Below are 22,045 nucleotides of genomic sequence, written 5' to 3' on the forward strand. Positions count from 1 at the left end.
ACAGGAGGGACGTGTGAGAGGATAAATGGTTGGAGCAATAGGAGAGGTGGCGGCAGCGTGATGAGAGGAGGCAGGATACAACGCTGAGGCTACTGGAAGATCAAACTGATATGCTCCGGCGTACAGTTGAGGTGCAGGAAAGGCACAGACCGCCACTGCAGCCCCTGTGTAATCAGCTGCCCTCCTCCCCAAGTTCCATAGCCTCCTCACCCAGACGCCCAAGAACGTGGGGGGGAGTAGAAGAGAAGAGCGTGGTGGCTCCGGGCACCCAACCACTCCACCCCAGAGGACTGCCCAAGCAACTGAAGGCTGGCATTCAATAAGTTTTGAAGTGTAGTGTGGCCTTGTCCTTCCCTCCTCCCACACCCCGTGCTACCTTGGCAGTTATCCCCCTTTTGTGTGATGAATAAATAAAGAACGCATGAATTTGAAACAGTGACTTTATTGCCTCTGCAAGCGATGATCAAAAAGGGGAGGGGAGGGTGGTTGACTTACAGGGAAGTAGAGTGAACCAAGGGGGCGGGTTTTCATCAAGGAGAAACAAACAGAACTGGGGAAGCGTGCAGCTGCACAGTCCAAGAGTAGACCAGGGACCAAACTGATGCAGCCAAAATTCAGTGTCTGCTTCCCATGGGGGAAGTAAGTTGAACTGGAATATAAGGGCATAAGAATGGTCATAGTGGGTCTGCCAGATGCTTCAGAGGGAACAAACAGAACAGGGCAATTAGCGAGTGATCCACCCCTGTCATCTAGTCCCAGCTTCTGGCAGTCAGAGGGTTAGGGACACCCAGAGTACAGGTGTCCTTTTCCTAGCACAGCTTACTTCCCTCTCCACACTCTTTCAGCTGTGCTGACTGATAATGGAGGGGGCGCAGCCTTAGTTCCCACACCCACACAGACTGAGGGAGTACCTATGGAATGACAGCTGTTCTTTCCTTTGCATGCAACTTATGATGCAAGAAGACTATGCAGAGGAATTAAGAGGGCACCTTATACTTCCTTACTCCCCTACAGTCATGTGGAGCCCAGCTCAAAACTGAGTTCATAGTGAATAAGTGAAATATAATCAAACTTCAAACCATTGTCCTTGCAGCAGAAACTGTCATCCCAAGAAAGTCATTTTTTGGTGTTATTTCTGCACAGGATTATATGTTTCTGTACCCCATAATTTTGCTCAAAAGCTTCTTCCTTTACATTCTATAGCATACAAATAGAGTTAGCATGTTATAAAAATAAAACCAAAACATGTAACATTGGAAACTAAAGGTCATACCTATTCTGGGAAATAAGAAGCCACGGTGCCACACTGGACAGAAACTCTAATCCACATCCTGTGGCTTTCCATTTCTGTCTACAATGCCTTACAGAATAATTAACAGGCAAAGACAGAATTATGGGTTGTTGCTGTTTTTTAAACACTTCAGCTTAAATTCTCAACTCTGGTAAACAAGCCGAGTCTCAAAACTCCCCTCATAGCTTAGTGCAGTAGTTAATATCTCCAATATGCACCAACTAGAAAATCAAAATATATTAGTAACAAGATAAGACTGACAACCACTTAAACTCAATCATTAGTTTATCATTAGCAAACTCAAAAAAAAAATTACTTACAGTCAGTGAAGTAGACATATGCTGCTTTGTACTTGCTGGATGATTTACTTACAAAGTCATTTATAAGCCCATCTACAGACTTAAGATAAAAATGCTAAATTGTAATTTACTATAAAGAAAATAACTGTTATTAGTGTCTATTTTGCCTGCCCTTAGAACAAACTTTTCTTGGACTATATTTTTGAAAAGTTCATGTTTTTATTGATCAGTATGAAACCAGAAATACTGTAATCAGTCACATGGGAATGTAAACACTGAACTATAATATTCATATATCCAGTCCAAGGATGACAAAACAATGCAAGAAGATCAGTAATATTCTCATCTAGAGAAGTTGTACAAAAGATTGCTTTAATGAAGCAAAGAAAGAGAAGGAAAATCTTATGATTTTGAAACAAAATCATAATCTTATGATTATGAAACAAAAAGAAAGAGAAGGAAAGGGGAGAAGGAAAATCTTATGTTATATTGTTATAGATTGAAAATGATTTAATAATTGGAGATTCAGTCTCTTCCGAACATTTCTATAGTACCAGTAGAGCCAACTCTTTTCTATAGCCTTTATTTTGAGTGGCAGCTTTGTAATAGCTCAGTTTAAATTGTTACGATGGTTTAGTGCTTCATGCTTTGTGTACTACCAAAAAAAAGGATTAAAAAAAAACTAAAAAGTTTTTCCTTAAAAATACTAACCTTCTCGGTTGGAGTGATGAAATAAATTGCCTTCATGTGTGGGACAGGTTCACGGTTTTTATAAACATTCTCCACAGCTAAAATATATAAAGTTACTCATTTCAAAATGCAATACTCAATATATCTTAAGAAATTAAGTTTGGAAAACTACATTGAACACCAAGGTTTTTAAAACAAAAAAGAAAACTAAAGCATTCTGGATTGTATCCTCTAATAATGCTCCATTTGACCAATGATTGTATTTTACATTAATATTTCCATAAGCTAAAATAGGTGTAAAACTAATTCTATGGAGAGAGCTGAATTACACTTTTAATTGATTAAGTAAAGTCTGTGGGTGAGCCTACAAAATCAGGGGCCAGATGCTACCTTATCTATAAAGAATCCCCCTTTTTTTACATTGGAGGTTAACACAAAGAGTAGAACAGAGTTACATACTAACTAAACCTCTAGGCCCAATCTTGTAAGTTGTTCTACACAGATAGACCCTCTGCCCTTACGTAGAGGGTCAGTAAAGTCAATGTAGCTCCATATATGGGGCCTACATGAGAACAGCAGCTTACAGGATCACCACCTTAATAAAATTATGCTTATATTCAACATCGGAAGGGGGAAAAAAAAAAACCAATGCAGAGTACTTTTACAACTCTAGCCTTTTCTGTCCTTTGGCCATTTCTTATGCAATTAACCTACTAGACATGTAACTGCATGCACAAGTTGGTCATTTTTTAAAAACCAACAATTTCATGTAACCCATGTCCTTCCATTGGCTTCTCTGTTTAGCTTATTCATTACACTACAGATATTACATATAGAGGATTTCCTGAGATAGGGTTGCAGTGCATTGGTGGGAAAACTTGCCTTGCTTCTGATCATGCCACAACTTTTGTAAATAAACAGAGAACTTCAGTTTCCAGGACTGTCAGTCTGGCACTTTAAGCAGCACTTTACTTACTTAGTGGTTAAGAAAAGTTATACCCATTTGTTCTGAAAATGTTTCAGATGGAAACAGCAAAGCAATTTACTATGAGTAAAATACACTTGAAAAGTGAATTACAGTTGAGATTTGAGCTTATTGCTCTTTTTGAAGTGGCATGTGTGATACTGGACATATGGAAATACAGTATCAGAGTAAATAAGTCTTAAAGCAGGATAAATTTAAAATCAATGTTTAAATTTACATATTAAGGGTCTAATCATACAATCTCTTCCTTACTTTAAGTAGTCCTATTGACTACTCAAGTGAGCAAGAATTGTGAAGTGACGATCTTAAATACTGTCTCACCATAAAACACTGATTAAAAAAAATCTGTTAGAGAAAACTGCTTTCATAAAGTTTAATATATTCACCAATTTCAATGTTAATTTTCACCAAGATGATTTAGGCATCAGGCATCACAGAAATGCTAACTTTAAACACACTTCACATAATTTTTATAGCAAAAAGTACTTCTTACTTTTTGAACTTTAAGACTGCTGAGCCAAAGAAAATGTAGGCGTTCCCTTTAATAAATAGTTGTTATAGGCTATAAAATTTTTGTTTGCAGTGTTTCATCTTCAAGAATATAGGTAAATCTAGTCTCAAATATATCATATAGGAATTACATTATCAAATTAAATCTCATCTGATATTCTGCTTCTGACAGAGGCCAATACCAAATGCTTCAGAGGAAGGTGCAAGAAACTCCATAATGGACAGATATTGAACTCCCCATCAGGGTCCTTTTCCTTAAAGAGCTGCAGAAAGTGACTGCCTGAAGAATGTGGAGTTATAGCCTTCATTTTTTACTCTAGCTAATGTAACCAAGAATATTTTCATTATCCATTTTTAATCCTTTTAATTCTGGAAAGCTCTTGGACTGACATATTGTGACAATGAGTTCCTGTGATAAATGAGGGGGGAAGAGGGGTAGCTCCATTTTATGGATGCCCAGCCAGCCAGCCGCTATAAAATCCCTCTTAGTAGCTGTTCTCTAATTGCTCTACCTATAAAGGGTTAAAAAGTCTCACTGCTATGCATAGGTAAAAGGAAGTGGGTGGACATCTGGCCAAAAGAGCCAATGGGAAGGCTAGAATTTTTTAAAAATTGAACAAAGACTCCCTTTTGTCTGTCTGTGTAGTTCTCGGGGAGAGGCAGACAGGGAGCAGTTATGCTGTGAAAAGCTCGAGGCAGGTATGAAAAAAAACATCAGTATCATACTAGAAACTACTTATCTAAAACCCCAGATAGATCAGGAAATGTCTACGAAGACGTGATTAGGTTTATCCCTTTTATTTCTTTATGGCTTGTGAATTCCTCTGTACTAACCCCAGGTGCTTTTGTTTTGCTTGTAACGTTTAAGCTGGACCTCCATAGAGCTATTCTTGAGGCTTAATTCTTGTAGGTTTTTGTTTTTTTTAAATCTAGCAAAAGCTTAAGTTCCCAGATGTATTTTCTTCCTTTTTAACAGAATTGGATGTGTGCGTCTTAAGAGGCTTGTGCACATTGTTTAATTAGCTGCTGGCAACAGCTGATTTCCTTTTTTTTCCCCTTCCTTCTTTTCTTTCTTTCTCAGCTCTTCCCCAGAGAGGGGGGCGGGGGTGAAAGGGCTTGAGGGTACCCCAGAGGAAGGAATTCCCAAGTGCACCTTCTTGGGTTCCCAAAGGGGTTTTGCAGTGGGGTGGTGGCAGCACCTACCAATCCAAGGTCAGAGAAAAGCTGTAACCTTGGGAGTTTAATACAAGCCTAGAGTGGCAAGTATTAATTTTTGAAGTCCTTGCGCGCCCCCACCTTCTGCACACAAAGTGCCAGAGTGGAGAATCAGCCTTAACAGTTCCATAGGTTAATTCTGCATTGTACAGAAGGATTCCCTTTTAAACATTACCTTTTAGTTTCATTGAACGTCCCTTCGTTCTCTATATCATTCATTATTTTATTCACAGCTATCATGTCTCCTCTTCTCTCCACTATAAACTTAAACAGTTCTTAGTCTTTCTATCCTTCCCTGGAGACTGCACCTTGATACAGAGGGAAGGCTTGTGTGTTCGTGACCCTGACAGCTACGCTTGCAGGAGTTTTAACTACTGATAGGGCCACGCAAACTGTACAGGTCAAAGTGTAGGGATCAGAGTAAAAGCAGCGTACTGGTCCTCCAGTGTTGGGCTGAGCAATGGAACAACAACCCATCTTTGTACAAAAGTTATAGAAACACAACCAAATATTTGGAGTACAGTAGAACCTCAGAGTTACAAAAATCTTGAAAATTAAAGTTGTTCAATAACTCTGAAAATGTTCGTAACTCCGAACAAAACATTATGGGTGTTCTTTCAAAAATTTACAACTGACCATTGATTTTATACAGCTTTAAAACTTTACTACCCAGAAGAAAAATGCACTTTTTAGCCTTCCTTTAAATGAAGCAAGCACAAAAAGTTCTCTTCTTTTTTTTTTTAGTAGCTTACATTTAACCCAGTAATATCCTTCCTGGGCATTTTTTTGGGTTTCTGCTGCTGCCTGATTGCATACTTCTGGTTCCAAATGAGGTGTGTAGTTGACCGGTCAGTTCATAACTCTGGTGTTCATAACTCTGAGGTTCTACTCTAGTGGCACGATGGACAGGGCTTGCAGAGCCTTGTCCACACCTTAAACAATGTCTGGCGGCATGGGAAGGATTCAGATTCAGTCTTTTCCATAGGAAAGTCTTTCCATGCCTTCAGCAATTTTGGTTTCCCTTCTCTGGGCCTCTTCTATTTCTGCTTTCTCAAGACTGGATACAGGATTCAAGATGAGGGCATTCCATTGATTTATATGTGGGGTTAGAAAATGCTGAGAATACTATATCCTGTTCTTCATACATTCTAATGCTTTGTTTCTTTTTGATCACCACTACACTAAACACATTTTCACTGAGCTAACTACATCTGAAAAGACAGACAGATATTCTCAAGAAGTTCGTCTTGTGTCTGACCACATACTGGATTTGATGCTTCCCTGAAAGTACAGGGGAGCGTCTAATCACTTATATAGCATGAAAAACACTGAAGAAGACTTCGTCCAAAAGTGAAGTCTCCAAGTGAAGAAAAGTTAATAGCCGACTGTAAAGTTCTTTCAAGCAAGTCTTTCTACACTGGACCTTCAAATTGGATCAAACATATCAGATTTTAAGGACAGCAGACAGGCAAAGGGCACATCTCTGAACTGACAGCATAAAGTTTCAATAGTAAACAGCCAGTCAGCTATGGCAGACCAGTTTCTGCATTTGCAAATATTATATGTGCCTACATGCCACTTTGCAACACCAGTGCTGCAAGGTTCTTTCAAGAAAGCAGCATTAAATGCTATTTTTCAGGCTTGCAATTAAACCATGGAATAGTAAACAAGTAAATAAAGAAACAGTCATGACCTTTTTCTCATTTATAATAGTAATACCATCTACAGTGCATATATTTATTAGTAAGGCTGTGAGTCTGTCCGGAGGTCAGAGATTCCGTGACCGTTGTGACTTCTGCAGCCGCTGGTGCTGGCTCAGGGGCTGCCCAAGCCAGGCAGCCCCTGGGCCAGCAGAAGCAGTTTGGGTGAGTGGGAGGCTAGGGAAGGGGGCTCCCCAGCTCCCACAGCCCTGCAGCTCCTAAGCAGCAAAGGGCGAGCGCTGCGCCACACGCTGCTCACACCCACAGGCCCAACCCCCACAGCTCCCATTGGCTGTGGTTCCCGACCAATGGGAGCTGCGGCAGGCAGCGCTTGTGGCGGAAGCGGGGCGCAAAGCACCCTGACCCCTCCACCACCTAGGAGCTGCCCCCTGACCCCTCTGCCACCTAGGATGCAGAGCTGGGAAGGGAGCCCCTGCCAGCCCCGCCAACCCTCTCCCCCACCACCCAGGAACAGCAGGGTTCTGGGCCCTGCGCCAGCAACAGTGGGGGTCCCAGACCATGCTGCTTGCCCCCCCTACCCCCCATGCTGCCCAGTCCCTTCCTGCAAGCCACCTCCCCCAGCACCTGCAGTGCCCCTGCCCCCCATGCCGTGGAACACCCACAGTCCCCTACCCATGTTTTAGTCATGGGTATTTTTAGTAAAAGTCATGGACATGTGACCAGCAGTGAATTTCTGTTAACGGTCCATGACTTTTACTAAAAATACCTGTGACTAAAAAGTAGCCTTATTTATTAACCTAACATTTTCATCTGCCCCAGATTTTAAAAAAAAGCACCTTTAACAACTATTTTACACTTACCAGTAATGCCTTCTGCCAGTAAATCAGTCATTTTGCCACATGACGACAGTAGTTTAGTGGTAAAGTCGTCTAAAATAATTATCTAAGTATAAAAACGAATGAAGCAGCATTTAGACAAATAATTCAGAATCAGCTACAGTTACTGTAAGACAAGGTATATTTCATGTTTCTGATTCTCTTTCATTGATAAGCAGCTGTGGAAGCTTAAAACTGAAATTTATTTTCTTACCAATTTATTTTCCCCAATCGCTCACTTTATTACTGCAAGGTTGCGATTTTTATTTTAAGGAGTTAAAAGTAACATGGATTTTGCAAAGCAACATATATAAATATAAAAAGGGTACAGTAGACCATTAAACTCCCAATTTGTGCCTAAAATACTCTAACCATTTCTCATCATAGGTCTTCCATGACAGTTGAGATCAGCCTGGCTGGTCTTACTCAACATTCCAAACTTTCATCTTGCTTGGGTTGAGAACTTTGTGGCTCAGAGAGCTATCTGCAGAATTTGCTATGTCAGAAAATCTGTTTGAGTCCTGCAGTGGCTGTTTCATTACATTTGGTTTAGTGTAAAACTTTCCTCTTCAGATCAGTTTATCCTGAATTATTTTAAGCTTCCTCTCCCTATCTGCCTGGGCAAATTTTATTCTACAGATCTTTTTTCATGGCAAGAACAGCTGCATAGCCACAAGGGGAGCATTTTTACTGTCTGTATAATAACCCTGATTTTTTTTGTGATTTAAAAAAAATCCCCCAAATTCTAAATAAAAAGTATTAGCTTATGGGACATTGTAGATAGAGGCTGTTTTCAAATAGACATGACCCAACCCCAAAGGATTTACTGTTTTACCAGTTTTTAAAAGGAAGAATTTGCATTTGGGTCTAACTTCGATATTAAATATAAAAAAACCTGAAAAGGTTTTTTTTTTTTTAAATTAGATTGTGTTAATAGGCTAAATAAAAATAATTTCTAATTCCCAGTCAATCTCCAATGTCAATCCTATCAGTTCTACACTTGTCATAGGGAATAAAAGACACTAGACTTTTTGCCAAAAATATCCCAACAAAGCTACCACCAGTACAGTCCCACTGATGATAGACATATTAATGTACACAAGGATCTAGACTGCTGCCAGCATTTAAAGCACCATATTATCTAACCCTGCTCAAAACAGATACACACAACAGACTTAAAGAGTATGTCTACACTGCAATTAAAAAACAGTGTCTGGCTTGTGCCAATTGACTTAGACTCATAGGGCTTGGGCTAAGGAGTTGTTGAATTGTGGTGTAGATGTTCGGGCTCAGGCTGGATACCAGGCTCTAGGACCCTGAAAGGTGGGAAGGTCTCAGAACTCGAGCTGCAGTCCAAGCCCAAACTTCTGCACCACAATTAAGCAGCCCCTTACCCTGAGCCCAAGTGAGCTGACACAGGCCAGCTGGGGGGTTTTAACTGCAGCATAAGCATATTATACAAAGCCAACACACCATTCCCACCAGTGGAAATCAATCAATGGAAAGTTACAGAGACATGAGTGAGGAGGCTGTTGTGTCTTTCAGGAAAATAGAGTAAGACAAGACCTGAATTTCTAAAGTTTAAAAACCAACAGAATCACCTTTCAGGTCTTTTTTTACATCACTAGGAAACCAGAAGACATATCCATTTGTCCATCTACTACGGGTCATTTAATGAAAGTGTTGCGAAGAAATTTCAAGCAAGCTAAGAAATAGTGTATTTAATGAAACAGAATATGCTTTAAGTAATTCTAAAGTGTAACAAAAAGCAAAATGAAATATACCTTCCATTCTTCTTCCTTCTTACAATCATCAAATACTGATAATTTTAGCTCTGTAAAAAAACCAAAAACAAAAAACAACACTTGTCGATTAAAAGACATACAAGAACAAACACCATAACTACTTATTCAGTTACAGTTACATTTATGGAGATGTCAAAAAGCACAAGATGTAATATTCTGCTAGGTGAGTCTCCAGAAGTATCATTTTTGCAACTAGTACTTTGCTCTATTTTACAAAAATTAGTGCAAAACTTGAAGCTGTAGTTTTCACTTAAACTAATTAGTTTCAAAATTTACAGATCCATATAATCTGTCCAAATGGATTACCATGATCCTGCAAACAGAGCCTAGCTGCAAGGGATATACGGAACAAATATGTCTTGATTGATTAGTAACTACTGATTCCTTCTGGCCCTTAAAAATTGGAAAAGCTATCTACCACTGTTTATCCCAAAATAAGATCCACCTAGGAAGACAATAAGAAAATGGTTCACATCATGTGAGAGACACTTTGTCTAAGGACCCACAGTCAAAGTCCGTAATTCCAATTAAAATTATTAAATGAGAATATTGTTACATCTAGGCAAGAATCTCTCATAATTTGTATATGGATAAAACCTCTTTCTCCTTCCCAACCTACCTAAAAAGAACTCCAAGTTACCATGTAAGGGTGATATGCTGTCTTATGCAAAGAGACCCATTGCACATTATCAGTGGATCAAGAAACGGTTGGGGAAGATGCATGTCAAGCAAATTAGAAATGTTGCTGTAAGACTGAAGGTCAAATTGAACAAAATAACTGTTACACCAAGAAATCCAAGCAAAATGTTCACCCCAACCTATATATTGCTTTCTTTGTAACTCAAATATACTGTAAATAATCTTTCACCCCATATCAGAACCTGCCCATTTGTTTGCCTTGTGAGTCAGATCTACATCCTTCTATATGTGAAAAATGTCTCTTGTTCTATAGCAAGTCCAATACAATGTAAACTGCTATATGGAGTATGTCCTCCAAATTTAAAAGATTGAGGATTTTGTTGGTTTTCATTGTAAACAACTGTTGCACTCCAGAAGTAATAGGAATTGTCTGACACAAGGAAAAAAATATAAAAAAAATATAAACCAGTGTATAACTTAGGATATTAAGAGAAATTGCTTAAAGGAGAGGATCCTAGTTGATAGCAGGAGCGAATAATGAAATACAATCCTTGAAACAAATCGAACTTAAAAAACCTCCGATAAGGAAAGGATTAAAGAAATTAGTTATATACCATCACCATCTATTAGATACTGATGAAAGCAACAAAAACTGAAAGAGCTAAAATCTAAGCACTCACTTGGCATATGTCCAATGGGAATAAGAGGGTGGCCCCTTCCTACAAGTCCTGAAACTAGGTATATAAACTGAAGTCACCACATGCTCATGAGAATTGACTGAACCCAACAAGCTGAAGAATCCTGAGCGTGACAGACACCTGGACCAACTGTGTGGAAAGGACTCTCCCCAATCCCAAAGTTAAGAGGATAAGAAGTATTCAAAGATTATTACATAATAGAAGGGGAAATACAAATAACTAGGTTATCTTGCTGAGTCTCCACTCTCTAGTGAGACCTCAAGTAACCATATTTTAGATTTTAACTCCCTTATTAATCCAAGCAAATTGGCCTGAAAAAACTGTTTTAAGCAACTGCTTTTAATATTCTAAATTTCTCCTTTTGAGACCGATCCATTCAAACTGTACTAACTACATTCTTCAAAGTGCCTTAAAAACAAGTGCCACGCTGGAAGTGTGATAATTGCGTTAGGCACTAAAGTATTGAGAATGGATTATCATAGAATATCAGGGTTGGAGGAGACCTCATGAGGTCATCTAGTCCAATCCCCTGCTTAAAGGAGGACCAATCCCCAATTTCTGCCCGAGATCCCTAAATGGCTCCCTCAAGGATTGAGCTCACAACCCTGGGTTTAACAGGCCAATGCTCAAACCACTGAGCTATCCCTCCCCCCGAGTAAATGTAATAATAAATCTTAGTAATGTCCATTATTCTTTGATATGACTGCTAAGCCTCAACTCTAGTCTATGAGAATTGCTTGCACAATTTTATAGTATGTGTGTAATACACACAACTGGTTGTATCTACATTTGAGTAGTAACTGTTGATATATTAAATGTTGTTCTGGTGGAATAATTGCTGGCTGGTTAAGAATAAGCAAGTGTCCTGATTTGAGAAATACTGTACAAGTTAAAAGTTGATTTTAAAAGAACCCAGTATTAGAACTAGTAAGCTAACAGTCTCTGGACACAATAAATAAGGGGTCGGCCTACTGGATTCTATTATATACCGGCAAATGTAGTTTGTTAGTCCTTAGCTTTAAAATCTAACTGGCGCTCTGGCAAATTCATAAACTCACCCCCTTGCACGTTTACATAGCACAATAGGATCCAGTCTGGTAGTGCCACCACTTTATAAATGCTAAATAAAGAAGTCTGACTAAACTATTCTGTTCTCTATTTCAGTCACATAAATATCCACTATGTTTAAAACCACTAAGAAGTGTGTCAAAATAAAACAAAAAGCAAGAAAAAAAAATCAGAGTTGTCTGAAAACATGAACCAACATCTCAACCCACATTATCGCAGAAGTACTGCAAAATGCATGGTAAAGTTTCAGGATAGTAGGAAGACATGCACCTCAGAGGCCATCCATTTAGTGTTTGTACATATACCATGCCTGCTAGAGCCAACCACCCAATGTCTGCCATGATTACATGGCTGTATAATTTGTCCCCACCCCAACTATTTTTCTTCTTTTCACTAAGACAGAAATCTGTAAGTAGTACAGGAGTAAAGCTCCCCCCTTGCATCCCTTAAGGACGCCAGATGCTGCCTCCTCCTTACCCAGGCCTCCGTCTATTTTCATTGTGTGAATTTTTTAGAATTTCACTGAAATTGAAATGATTTTGTCACACAACTCAGCTCTGCCACACTGCATAATTTAGCTCTTACTGTACTGCACAGTTAGATCACCCAATGTCATGTTTACAGTTGTTTCAGAGGGGACATAACCTGGCATGTTGTGTTCATGCTATTAATGAACAGAACTAAAGAGTTTAGAAAAACTCAAGTTCTCTACTTATATAATCCCTAAAGCCCTTTATCATTCCTTGCTATCACCTTCTGGGTTGTTTCCAATTCTAATAATTCAACACCCCTCCCATACTACACAATCCAAAGTTGTGCATAATGCTCCAGGTGTGGTCTCCTTAGACTTTTGTACAGAACCACAGTGATCTCTGTGGATTTGTTCTCTTATTAATGTGTCAATATCCATTTCATCCCTATATTTGTTGCCAGAAACATAACTACTAGTTAAGTTTGTTAGCTATTAGCATAAGAGGAGACCTTCCCTGGTCAGCACCTAGCACACTAACATATTGTTGTATCAGACCAATCATTTTTATAACACTATACTATTACCATACATTCTTCTAGATCTCAGTTTCAGAAGATAGGGACCCCAGAAGGTCATCTAGTCCAACCCCCTGCTCGAAGCAGGACCAATTCCCAGTTAAATCATCCCAGCCAGGGCTTTGTCAAGCCTGACCTTAAAAACCTCTAAGGAAGGAGATTCTACCACCTCCCTAGGTAACGCATTCCAGTGTTTCACCACCCTCTTAGTGAAAAAGTTTTTCCTAATATCCAATCGAAACCTCCCCCACTGCAACTTGAGACCATTACTCCTCGTTCTGTCATCTGCTACCATTGAGAACAGTCTAGAGCCATCCTCTTTGGAACCCCCTTTCAGGTAGTTGAAAGCAGCTATCAAATCCCCCCTCATTCTTCTCTTCTGCAGGCTAAACAATCCCAGCTCCCTCAGCCTCTCCTCATAACTCATGTGTTCCAGTCCCCTAATCATTTTTGTTGCCCTAAGATCAGATGGGAATTCCTGAAGTGCAATGAAACCTGAAACAATTCTATTTTCATTCTTGAGAATGCTCAACCAGTGATCTAATTTTAAATTAGATCTTGCATTGTATAAAGACCACATTGTAAAAAATAAACTTATTCCTGGCAAATGTTTGCTACTATCATCTCAATTTTCAATGAAATATTTTAGTTTCTTGGCCAAAAACTAGAACAAAATGTTTAAAGTAAATGTTAAATCCACTTGCTAGCTCACATCCTAAATCTCATCTACCTATTATTGGTATTAGTTGGCATTCCCACTCATGACATCTGAGCAATTCTTCCAAATCATCAACAGATCATGTGAACATCACCCCCTGTGGCACTCTAGCTGTCACATCCCCTGATCCTGGATCTGTAACTTTTCACCAAATTCACTGGCTTAGCTTGCCAAGGCAGTTGAGTATTTCACCATGAATTGTTCTAAAAGCCTTCTGGTCTTTCTAGTTATCTATATTAGGCATTTCAAATGCACCTATCATCATAGGATCTAGGCATCAATCATAAATGCAATCATGTCTAGTATTGCACCCTTGTCCACACTCCTTTCCTGAACGCTTTTCCATTTTTTTTTAAATTAGGTAGCACCTAGTGTGTTTGTCCTAACTGCTCTTTCTCCTTCTAATCGCCCCATATACACCTCTACCCCGATACAACGCTGTCCTCGGGAGCCAAAAAAATCTTACCGCGTTATAAGTGAAACTGCATTATAATGGAACTTGCTTTGGCCTCAAGCATTTTCGTTATTAAAGCAGCCCCGCCTCCAGAGCGCTGCTTTACCATGTTGTATGTGAACCAGTGTTATATTGGGTCGCGTTATATCAGGATAGAGGTTTATGTTCAAATAAATGTTCTTTTAGGACATTTTTCTCTCCTACTACCTGATTCTGTGAAATAATCAAGAGGACCCACACACACACACACACACACACCCCTCTGGTAGAATGGTGTCAGTGATATAAACAACTGTTTCATTCAAACCAAAAAAATGCATTTTCAATTTCTCAAAAAAAAATTTTTTTTTAAATTAATTTTCAGATTTGGTTCAAGCCAAACTGATTTTTCCTCCTTTTTTTTTTTTACTGCTGTAAGTGAACTAAAAGTCAGTTATCTGCCCAGTTCTACTCCATATATCTAAAGAAGCATTATTTCTACAATGCCATTTCACATACTTCATTTTTACAAGTTCAATATGCAAAACCATTCAGTGTGAACTCCACTTCCACCTACATCTTTAATCTGATTATGCTCTCTCTTGCTCCAACAAGGATGCCACCTTCACACCCGCCCCCACCTTCATATCCTCAGCTCATCCTGAGGTTTTCATCCATACTATCCCTATGCCTAGAACACCCTACTACCAGCATGCCAGATTCCCCCTCACTTTCTTCACTCAGACACCTCCTAAAAATCCATTTTCTTCTAGAAGAACTAGAAGAATCCCATATCATTGAAAAGACCAATTAATTCCACTTAATGTGAGAGAAAGGAAAGTAGTGAAGGAGAAGCAATCCTAAGGATTAGATTATAAGAAATCCAAATATTAAGCACATAATCCCATCTACATATACAAAACGATGGGAGTCTAAATTAGCTGTTACCACTCAAGAAAGATCTTGGGGTCATTGTGGATAGTTCTTTGAAAACATAGGTGCAGCAGTAGTCAAACACACTAACAATGTTAGGAACCATTAGGAAAGGGATAGATAAGATAAATAAATGTGTCATTATATAAAGCCATTGTGCACGCACACCTTGAATACTGCATGTAGTTCTGGTGGTGCCATATTAAGAAAAAAAACTGGAAAAGACACATACAGAAAAGGGGACCAAAAACGGTGTGTGTATGGAACAGCTTCCAGATGAGGAGAGATTAAGACGACTAGGACTGTTCAGTTTACAAAAGAGAGAGGACTAAAGGGAGGGTGGGGGAGGACATAATAGAGGCTAACATCATGAACGTTGTGGAGAAAGTGATTTCTTCACCCCGTCACATAATAACAAACAGACACACCCCGTGAGACGCCCCCCACAATGAAATTAATAGGTAGCAGGTTTCAAACAAACATAAGGAAGTACTTTTTCGCACAACACACTGTCAACCTATGGAACTTGTTGCCAGGGGATGCTATGAAGGCCAAAAGTATAACTGGTTAAAAAAAAAGGAATTAGATAAATTCATGGAGGATAGTCCATCAAGAGCTGTTAGCTAAGATGTTCAGGTACGCAATCCCATGCTCTGGATCTCTAAATCTCAGACTGCCATAAACTAAGACTAGATGACAAGGGATGGGTCACTTGTTAAAGTGCCCTATTCTGTCATTCTCTCTGAAACATCTAGCACCAACCACTGTCAGAAAGTATACTGGGCTAGATGGACCACTGGTCTGACCCAGTACCGCCATTCTTGTTTTACATAATGGTATTGCTGTCTGTTTCTATTTAAGTCAAATCTCAAAGTTGTTCTTGCAACCCTCACGCTTCCTTCCGTTGTCCCCATACACAGTTACCCTCACTTGCGGTTTCATGTATATGACTAAAACCTCCTCAGACCCAGGTCTTATTTGTAAGATTTATTACATTAAATTCACTTAATTGTAACGTTAATTGCCTCACTGCTGTATAAACAGCAAATAATTTTAAGAACTTAGCTAGATATACATATAATGTACTGAATGTATATATAGCACTTCTTGTTTACCCCCATACTGAGAGCCAAAATGACTCAGGCTATGCCTACATTACAGAGTTTTGTTGACAAAAGTTACGCCACTTTAAACCGCTGTTGCATGTCTACACTATACTCGTGTCGGCAGAGTGCATCCACACTAGCAGCTCTTGAATCAACACAGAGCAGTGCACTGTGGGTATCTATCCCACTATGCAACTGGCTGCAGGGTACTTAGGGAAGTGTTTGCAATGCCTCATGGGGGAGGTACAGCATCACATGATGCAGGTTTCTCAACCCCATCATTCCATGAGCATCCGCATAGATTGTCTGCTGCTTTCAACTGAGGTGGGGAACAGGAGGGGACACTGTGTGACAGGACATGTGTGTGGGGGGAGAGAAACAGAATGTGTGTTGGGGAAGAGCAAGTGTGTTGGCATGCGGTCTCTAAGTTCAGACAGCTTCCTGACAAACCTATCCTGAAGCAGGGGGATATCACCACCCTCACAGCAGTCTCTCCCGCTTCTTCTCCCCCACAGCAGAAGCCTGCTCTGCCTGCCTATGGTTCTATGATTCCTTCTGAGTTCTCCCACAGCCTCCTCAGCTGACAGGAGCAGCATCCTCAGCAGCTCTGTGAGCTCTCTACATGGAGGAATGTCAAAACAGCACAGCAGTTGTGACAGATTTATGTTACCAATCTGCCTGAGGCATCAAGTGATCAGGCTGAGGCCACAGGATTTTTAGGGGAGATGAAGAGCACACCAAGTGTCTGAATTTTAAAACTTTATTGATAAAATAAAACAGCGGAGAGCGCTTGGGGCTCCCCACATCACTCAGAGGAAGGAAGAAACCGTTAGTGCCCCAACCCTAACCCACTTTCATGCTCACACCCGCACTACCTAAGGCTGGCCAAGCCTCAGTGTAATGTAAGAAGAAGAGGGGGAGGAGTGGATGGGAGTTCTTGTCCTGTGCACAGGTCGTCCAGGGTTCGCTGTTGATCTCCAACTTGCTTCGGCTCTCAGAAGGGTTTTTAAGTCCTGGGATCTTTTGGGGGTGTTTCGTTCAGCAACCTCTTTTCCCCGTGCTCTTTGTACCAGTCCAAACTGGGTCTCTGTGGCCTACTCAGCTTTCCCAAAACACACCATTTCCAGGGACACCAAACTTTGTCCCCCCCCAGGCTGGCCTTTGCCATCTTATTCCTTTTTGCAATCTCTGTAGTCCTGCTCAGCTTAGTTCTTCTTTTTTCACAGCTGGCCAGGGTTGGTTAAGATATGAATACAGCTACAGACTTCTCATCAGGCTCCGTGACCTTGGACTGGGGCCAGCATCTTATCTTCGGACTGAGCTAGCTGAAGTATTGAGTTAACCCATTCTCTGCTCTCTTCCTCTCACCCCCTTTGACTTCTCACAGCCTGCAAAGGAATCTTCCACTCCATACTCTCACCTTTGACCCTTTCCAAAATGCCTTGCGAAGCTTTCAACAGCATTAGCAATATACAATGCTGATCTGCCTCTCCCAGGGGATCCCCTGAGGGAGGGGGCCATTGGGGTGTGACAGTCCCCACAGCACAACACAGCAGTTCCACCCCCCACCAGCAGTCTGCCTACCATGGTGTTCCTAGAGCAAGGGAGATTCCACTGTAACGATTTGCCGGAGCAGAAGGCATGCTCAGCTGTCTGAATTTCCCAGAGCTTTGAAAGAGGAAGGACATATGCCTGCAGGGCAGCCCAGTTCAAAACAGTGAGCAGAGCAGTCACAGCAGGTATTGTGGTATACCAGAGGAGGCCAGTTATGTCGACATAACGAATGGCAGCATCTACACTGATGCTTTGTGGCTTTAACTACGCAGCAAAAAGCTTTATGCCTCTTGTTGAGGTGGTTCTAATTTGCCAGCAAAAGAGCAGAGTTTTGCTGCCAAAAAGTAGCTTAATAGCAGGTCTAGGCAAACTTTTTGGTCTGAGGGCCACATCTGGATATGGAAATTGTATGGCAGGCCATGAATACTCACAAAATTGGGGGTTGGGATGTTGGAGGGGGTGAGAGCTCCAGCTGGGGGTGTTGGCTCTGGGGATGAGGGGTTTGGGGTGCAGGAGGGTGCTCCAGGCTGGGACTGAGGGGTTTGTAGGGTGGGAGGGGGAATCAGGGCTGCAGCAAGAGGTTGGGGCATGGGAGGAGGTCAGGGGTGCACGCTCCAAGTGGCGTTTACCTCAGGCAGCTCCCAGAAGTAGCGGCATGTCCCCCCTCCGGCTCCTATCCGGAGGTGCGGTGTCAGCCAGGCAGCTCTGCACACTGCCCCATCCGCAGGCACCGCCCCTGCAGCTCCCATTGGTCATGGTTCCCAGCCAATGGGAGCTGCAAAGCAACCGCCTGGGGCAGGGGCAGCATGCGGAGCCCACTGGCTGCCCCATGCCTAGGAGCTGGAAGAAAGAAATACCACTACTTCTAGGATACACAGCAGGCACGGAGCAGGGCAAGCCCCCTACCCTACTCCCCGGCTGGAGCGCCAGAGCGGGCCAAGCCCCCAACCCTGCTCCCCAGTGGGAGCTCAAGGGCCAGATTAAAAGGTCTGACAGGCCAGATATGGCCTGTAGTTTGCTCATCCCCGCTTTGTAGTCTGTACAGCTCCCCACTTTCATCAGCAAAAGGCAACTTTTGCCAACAAAACTGAGTAGCGTAGAGAAGGCCTCAGTGAGAAAACTGTACATTGGGAGAGAGCACATGTTGGAGAATTTACTATAGAGTCCTGCAGATAGTTAACTGTAAAGAAGCCCAGGTTCCCCTTTTCCTTAAAAAAAGGGTGTTGTACTAGTTACAGGTTGGCATAAAAAAAATGGAGCCCTGACAATGATCCAGGGGCAACACTTTTTCCCCGGAGGGGGAAAGAGTGTTGCCCCTGGATCATTGTCAGGGCTCCATTTTTTTTATGCCAACCTGTAACTAGTACATGTCTGATAAATATAAAGCTCCCACTACTACACTTCTCTGGAATGGTAGAACTCTTCCTCACTACCCAATTCTAATCCTTCCTGCCTGTTACAGGAAGGAAGGGGAGAAACAGTCCTTCTGACAGCTTCAAAGCCTTATTTTTCTGTTTGGGGGTCCTCCAATACCCTGTCCATCTCCCACACAAGACAGATTTTCTGATATTTTACCTTTCCACCAGCACTCTGGCTCCTGAAAGGGACATATCTACTATATACAGCCTCATTTTCTCAGGGTGGGAAAAGTCCTTTGCTTGGACAGCAACAGTACCACCTGCCTCTACTGCTGCTCAGAATGACAGAGAATTTTTGCTATTTTCACTGAAACTCAGAGGACTCAGAATAGCAGCAGAAGTGTTCAGTCTCTTGATATTTTAACTTTTTTGCTGCTTTGGAAAATCTACAGGGAGCACTGAAGAAAGATTCAGGAATGCCACACTACATGGGTATATATAGGTACGGTTACTTTCACAACCGTAAAGGCTAGAAACTCAGCTGCCATCTTGCAACACCAAAGGAAAGTTTACATTCTGCAGAAATGGCTTAATTCCCTTGCATTTTCCAGGAAAACTTTCCAGTCACCAGTGAGGAAAAAACAAGTAACTCTTTCAAGTTCTGGATGACAGACTCAATTTTCAATCTCTACATACTTCTGTGATAGCAACTCTCCCAGTGCTGCCAAATTTGACAATAACCATTGGTAATAAGTGCTTTGTCTCCCTCATTTATTCACATTTTCTGAAATGCACATCCATTTGTACGATCATATACAGAAAAATCTTTAGCTGCTAAAAATTTTTTTTAATAAGTTTTCTGACTGGACTTCTACTTTCCCAAATACATTGTGTTACTAGTATCAAGTTGCCAGAAGACAAATGTTCACTACACCCATATGAAAAGTAGTACAAGGTGTTTTAAACAGCAATTTTCTGACAAAAGTAAGTGTGCTAAGAACACTACACTTCTGCTCACATATGCAGTTAATAATAAACAGTGCTAACTATGTTCCTTGTGGTCATTTAATAACAATTAAAAAAAATGAAATACTCTGTAATTAACATTTGAGAATAAGTAAAAAATGAGTCTGTGGAAGTCCTTGAAGAGCAACATTTACTTGAATATATTCAGTAAAAAAATGACGATTATCTTGAAATATGATGAAAATCCCCTTTCAGGGGCATTGGCTCCATACTATAAAAACTGCTGCATTTGACAGTGGGTGTCCTCTGTCCAGAGCCTGGCAACCTCCCATTTCCCTCAAAACCCACTGAAGAAGATGATTGTTCAGCTAGAGTACACAGTGCCAACTAACTTCAACATTTGTCATTATCACATTTTTCCTGCAATGGGTACTCCACTTGATGAGCCCTGTCAACACCATGACAACTGTTGTCACCACTGATCATAGGGGGGAGATTAGAAATTGCTGTGCTTAGAACAGTGTCAATGCTGCAGTTTTTGTAACAGAACTACTCCCTTATAACGTTCCCATGAAAAATAATGATCAAGACAAAGACTAAACTAATTAAACTGGTGCAAACTGGAGCATAGACGAAAACTTAAGAATAAAAACCTGTTGTCAGCATAATAAGTCAGTGCTACTTCCCAGCATCTGTAGCACTTCTGTAAGGGCGTAAGTTTATAATGAGACCAACAGGATTTCCCAGGCCAGTGAAGACAGAACCCCATGGAGCAAAAACACATTTTTCAACATCAGTCTATACTGCGCTTCCGCAGCACATTTCTAACAGGCCCCGTGCCTTCACTGACCGGGGACCCTTCCCGGCGCTCACGAACAAGCGCGCGGCTCCGCGGCAGGGCGTTACACAGCCTCCGAATCACTAGGCAGAGGCAGCAGCTCAGGGCCGGTGGAGCCGGCGGCTGTCTCCCATTCAGTGAGGCACGGTCCATGCCGCCGCAGCAACCAGCCCTTGACCCTGCCGCTCCGCACCCTCTCGGCGGCGCCCAGCGGGCCGCGGGCTCCGGGACCGCAGAGGCGGAACGCAGTGACTCACCGGGCTGGGGGGCACACGGAGGAAGGCCCCTAAAGCAGCGAGGGCAGGACCGCAGCCCGGGCTCGCCTCACTGGGGCAGCCGCAAGGCAGCTGCTGGTGCCCCAGGGCCGGGACTCGCTAACTCGGCGCCGGAGCCATGTCAGCCCTTCCCTAGGGAGAGGGAGGGAGCAGCGGGAGCCCGCAGGGACGGGAAGGGAACATGGGTGCCCCGGACTTACTCTGCCACACCAGGCTCCTGAGGCCCCGCTCCCCGGACACGGCCCCCACCGCCGCAGGCGCCATCTTGCCCCCAAACTCCACCTCCCCCTGACGTCACTTCTACGCAAGCCGCATCCCGTTTACGCTTCATCTATGCCATCCTACCCCCCTCGAAGTCCGCCCAGTGAGCCGCCGAAACTGCGCTTTTGTCTGAGAGCCACGCCCCTCCGGCCCTGCGCCGTGACGTATGCCGAGCGCGGCCGGAGTGCGCCCCGGCGGGCGGGAGAGGAGCTGGGCGCCGGTTGGGGCCGCGGGGTAGAAGGCGAGCCGGAGGAGAGGGGCGGGTGTGAGTGGCTCCCCCGGGCACGGCTCCGAGCAGAGGTTTACTGACGGAAACCAAGCGTTACCAATGGGGACCGTGCCCGGCGTCATAGGAGAGGGACATTACGCTCCCCTCCACCACAGAGTACTGGCGGACCAACACCAGAATCATGGTCCACATCCGATCAGCCTTGGGCCTGGGCTGTCCCAGTCTTGCAGACAGACTCACCTGCACCAGTAGCCCCCCAATATCGAGTAGCACTCACTCACCACACTACTGCAGAACCTAAAGGCAATAGAGGAGCAGCTGAGAAGCATGCATCAAACTCCATGAGCCACACGTGGTGCCAGGCCAGATGTCTTCTCTCATCCCCTTCACCTCAAACACAAACCATCCTATTATCCAGTTTTCCTGTTGCCTGACAACAAAATGCACCTGCCTGAAGCAGCCGACTGAAACTAGTCTTTGGCAAGATGGACAATTATGTAAGTGTGGGAATTTACTCAAAAGAAATGGCCATAACTACAAAAGGCATCCTCACCTGAAGAAGTCTTCAGTGTAATCAAAAAGGCAGTTCAT

At 42.4% G+C, this 22,045-nt stretch overlaps 1 protein-coding gene across 2 annotated transcripts in view; it reads right to left on the minus strand.

The window, feature by feature from the left end:
* STXBP3 (syntaxin binding protein 3) overlaps nt 1-21,254 on the minus strand; it is a 46,668-nt gene extending 25,414 nt beyond the window's left edge. The window contains exons 1-5 of one of the 2 annotated variants that reach the window (XM_084636080.1): nt 21,165-21,254; nt 9,311-9,360; nt 7,512-7,593; nt 2,302-2,378; nt 1,612-1,690 (exon numbers count right to left, since the gene is read on the minus strand). In XM_084636080.1, coding sequence (XP_084492206.1) covers nt 1,612-1,690; nt 2,302-2,378; nt 7,512-7,593; nt 9,311-9,360; nt 21,165-21,228 — 352 coding nt within the window. In that variant the 5' untranslated portion in view covers nt 21,229-21,254. Of the gene's footprint in view, nt 1-1,611; nt 1,691-2,301; nt 2,379-7,511; nt 7,594-9,310; nt 9,361-20,946; nt 21,124-21,164 lie in introns of those variants that run through there. The other variant, XM_084636081.1, reaches the window with a different exon arrangement.
* Between the last annotated feature and the right edge of the window lie 791 nt (nt 21,255-22,045).

This window comes from Lepidochelys olivacea, assembly GCF_965140295.1.
Source record: "Lepidochelys olivacea isolate rLepOli2 genome assembly, chromosome: 8".
NCBI classification, from domain to species: domain Eukaryota; kingdom Metazoa; phylum Chordata; order Testudines; family Cheloniidae; genus Lepidochelys; species Lepidochelys olivacea.